The sequence below is a fragment of the Trichophyton rubrum genome (assembly GCF_000151425.1).
Source record: "Trichophyton rubrum CBS 118892 genomic scaffold supercont2.5, whole genome shotgun sequence".
Lineage (NCBI taxonomy): Eukaryota > Fungi > Ascomycota > Eurotiomycetes > Onygenales > Arthrodermataceae > Trichophyton > Trichophyton rubrum.
The window spans coordinates 30,954-32,116 of NW_003456424.1; the positions used below are offsets into that span (position 1 = coordinate 30,954).

The 1,163-nt window shown below is 57.6% G+C and overlaps 1 protein-coding gene across 1 annotated transcript; it reads right to left on the minus strand.

The window, feature by feature from the left end:
* Positions 1–17: 17 nt before the first annotated feature.
* On the minus strand, positions 18–1,105 carry TERG_04727 (acetamidase regulatory protein; the record flags this gene model as incomplete). Its single annotated transcript, XM_047748314.1, has 2 exons — positions 18–74; positions 140–1,105. The coding sequence occupies 2 exons, from the start codon at positions 1,103–1,105 to the stop codon at positions 18–20; spliced, it is 1,023 nt and encodes a 340-aa protein (XP_047604292.1).
* Positions 1,106–1,163: the final 58 nt, after the last annotated feature.

A 1,163-nucleotide genomic window follows, 5' to 3' on the forward strand; every position in this document is an offset into this window, starting at 1 on the left:
CTTCCTTGTGCGGTTGGCTAGCATTGGTTTGCTTCGACTTGACCATTTGCATATCGTACTTGAGCCGCTTGGAGCTTTCGAACAAGTGCAGGATGCTCTCTGCGTTGTGCCAGTATTCCGCCAGCGCGCGGAGGGATACGAGCGTGGAGTCAAATCGGCGCAGGGCATTGATTGCAAGCACCGGGTTGGAAAAGCGCAATTCCACTCTGATCTGGATCATGGCTGTGAACAGCGTGTTAACGGCGGACGACCACAGATACTTGACGCGGTCCTTTTCGCGGAGCTCCTCAAAGATAGACACAATCACTCCTGCGGCGGCACTGCATATCTCTGCGTCGTTGTGAGCGTAGGAGTCTGCTGAGGCGCGCGGGTGAGGACGGTGCAGCAGGATGAGGAAGTTGTTGTATGTGAGATGGAGCAGGGCGGGCCAGGCGTGCATGTCCGAGGTGGACATGCGAACCGTATCAGGCAACTTGATAGACCAGTTTGCCAATGCCTTGTCAGCTTCGGAGAGGATGCTCTTGCGCCGTTCGGGGGCAATGCGCAGACCAAAGCGCTCGCGGACAATGAAGGATATCATACAGCACAGCTCGGTGAATTGTATCACGTAGTCCTTTTGGATGTTGTTGCCGCAACCCTCGAAGTCTGCCTCCCTCAACGGCTCGACGTCGCAGTCGTCCAGGTTGATGGCCTGCGGACGGCCGTACTGCAGGGAGACCATGACATCAAACTGGACAAGAATCCACCATGCTCTGCGCCACATCCGTTTGTCGTGAGGAACGAATATGCTGGACCCGGAGTTCCGGTGCATCCCTAGCCCCGTAGCTATCCTTGCGGCGACGCCTACCCAGTAATGAGCGTTCGCGGCGACGTCGTCGTCCACCGGGTCCGAATACCAGGTAAGCAGGAGGGCTGCCTGGACCATGATATCCCTGTTCCGCTCCACCCTGGCCTCGAAAAGGAGCTTCGCTCGCCGAAAGAAGGCCGCCTTGAGGGTGTCTCGCATTGGTCGAGGGCGGGAGACGTGCGCGCCGGCAAGCAGGACAGCCTGGAGAATCAAAAGGGAGGGAGCATCAGAGGAGTCCCACCCCTTGTACTGAGCCATGAAGATGTCCTCTGCCAGGATGGGGAAACCGGGATTGACATGCTGAAATAGGCGTCGA